General features: G+C 51.4%; 1 protein-coding gene across 1 annotated transcript in view; it reads left to right on the forward strand.

The window, feature by feature from the left end:
• grip1 (glutamate receptor interacting protein 1) overlaps positions 1 to 1,157 on the forward strand; it is a gene marked incomplete at its 3' end in the record, with an annotated part of 57,962 nt that extends 56,805 nt beyond the window's left edge. Inside the window, exon 22 of the mRNA XM_083935051.1 lies at positions 1,081 to 1,157. Coding sequence (XP_083791177.1) covers positions 1,081 to 1,157 — 77 coding nt within the window. The remainder of the gene's footprint in view (positions 1 to 1,080) is intronic.
• Positions 1,158 to 2,500: the final 1,343 nt, after the last annotated feature.

Genomic DNA, 2,500 nt, shown 5'->3' on the forward strand with positions numbered 1-2,500 from the left:
GTATAAAACAATAAAAAGCAGCTGAAACAGGAGAATATTTGGTGTTTTTGACTCGGCAAAGGACCGACGGTGAAGATACGGTTGGAGTTAGGCGACGCATGCTTAAAGGGACAGTTCAGATGTTTCTTGGTTATTTGTCAGGAAGACGTCCAAGAGGCTTCATCAGTTCATGTACGCATCTGACCAGGCTGGGACTGGACCAGGACCAGGCTGGGACTGGACCAGGACCAGGCTGGGACTGGACCAGGACCAGGACCAGGCTGGGACCAGGACCAGGCTGGGACTGGACCAGCACTAACGAAGTCCAAACTAACTTCCCACCAGCCACTGGACCAGGACCAGGACCAGGCTGGGACCAGGACCAGGTGGGACTGGACCAGCACTAACCAAGTCCAGACCTACTTCCACCAACGACTGCCACTCTAACGACGGTCGTTGGCACTTGGAGCACAAAGGGTTCCAGTGACATCATCGGCCTGTGAGAGGTTAAATACCTGGATCTCCACACCAGTTAGTTGGACCACTCCAAGCCTGGTCCTGGTCCAGTCCCAGCCTGGTCCTGGTCCTGGTCCAGTCCCAGCCTGGTCCTGGTCCTGGTCCTGGTCCTGGTCCTAGTCAGATGTGTACATGAACTGATGAAGCCTCTTGGATGAGAGGGGAAACGTCTTCCTAGACAAAGAACCAAGTCCAGTTGCTTTTGACTGAAGTTGCTTTGAGGATACTCGTAGATAGCAACTGCTAACGTCATTTAGCGTATGCTAGCTTGAGGCGTGTTCCTGTGATGTAACCATCGGAGCAGAGCGTCGTTTTCAGAGAGTACGATCAAACACATGTCGCTGACTGCACGTTTAAGTTTCAACAGTGTGAAAAACTGAAGGTGACTCGGTGAGATGGACCCTCGGAGGGCTGAGTGATCCAGTGGACAACTCCAGGGGTGGAGATCACCCACAATGCATTGCAGGTTTGCTATACATGGGTTAGGGGCAGAAACGGACGTAACACTCTGTGGTTACTCACCACTGAAGAAGAACGATCTGCATAAATAAAGAAACTTTTCATGATTCGACTCTTTTGTGCCAGTTCAGAGGGTGCTGGTGCCGTTTCCCAGCATGCATTGCACAGCCGCTCACCTGTCAGTCAAACGCAGGATGACTTGACAGAAACCCTTCCTGTCAGACGGGCGCTCTCTAAAGTGCAGACGGTGCGGCGGCCTGACCTGGTTACCGCTCTCACTTCCAGGAAACGCCAACATCATCACCTGAACATTTCTTCTTCTGACTCAAACGCTGCAGCACCAGTTCGTGTTCGCCGCCGTTGTCCTCGTCTTCTTCTTCTTCTATGGTGCCTGCGCGCTGACATCGACCTTTAGTCTGCGTTGGGCGACGCCAGGACCGTCTGAAACCTTCTGAGTCAGCGTTTTTCCCTCGGCTGCATCGAACCGAAGCCACAACCTAGTTTTTATCTGTCCGCGCATCTGAACGCCGGGTTTCAACCGCCGCCGAGTCGTTCCAACCGACAGGAAGTGACATCATCGAGAGGAGGACGAGGAGCTGAGGAAGAGGAGAGGAAAGGGAAAGAGACGAGGAGTGAGGAAGAAAGGAGGAAGAGGAGCTGAAGGATGAAAGGATGCGTAGATAGAGGAGAGGAAAAAGGACAAACTAGTGAGGAGAGAGGGAGGAAGAGGGGAAAGAAAAGCAGGAACAGAGAGGAAGAAGAAAGTAGGAAGACAACGTAGAGAAAGGAAGGAAGGATGAGGAGAGGAAAGAAGGGAGATGGGGGAGAGAAGATGAAAGGAAACATCAAAGAAAGGGGGGATTATCTTTCCTAAATAGAGGAGAGGAAGAAAAAAGGGACGGATGAGAAGAAAGAAAGGAGGATACATTAAAGAGGAAGGAGGAGGTGAAGAAAGGGGGGAGGAGGAAAGAAAGTAGAGGATGAGACAAAAGGGGAATGGAAGAAGAGGAGAGGAGGAGAAAAGAGGGGGGATGACAGGAAAGAAGACAACTTAAAGACAGGAGAAAAGAGGAGAAAGAAGAGGAAGAGAGACGGACGAGAAAGGAGGAAGAGGAGAACGGAAACAGGAAAAAGGGGATGACAGATGGGACAATGGAGAGAAAGAGGAGGAGAAAAAGAAGAGAGGGAGGGAGGGAGGAGAGGAAAAGGGAGACTCCTTGGAAATTTGCAGCCGTGAGTCAGAGATCAGGGAAGTTTTGAAAGAGGAGAAGAGAGGGGGAGGAGAGAGAGAGAGAGAGAGAGGGAGGAGAGAGAGAGAGAGGGGGAGGAGAGAGAGAGAGGGGGAGAGAGAGAGGGGGGGAGAGAGAGAGAGAGAGAGAGAGAGAGAGAGAGAGAGAGAGAGAGAGAGAGAGAGAGAGAGAGAGAGAGAGAGAGAGAGAGAGAGAGAGAGAGAGAGAGAGAGAGAGAGAGAGAGAGAGAGAGAGAGAGAGAGGAGAGAGAGAGAGAGAGAGAGAGAGAGAGAGAGAGAGAGGTGTGTATATAAACG

Source organism: Echiichthys vipera (assembly GCF_963691815.1).
Source record: "Echiichthys vipera genome assembly, chromosome: 20".
NCBI classification, from domain to species: Eukaryota; Metazoa; Chordata; class Actinopteri; order Perciformes; family Trachinidae; genus Echiichthys; species Echiichthys vipera.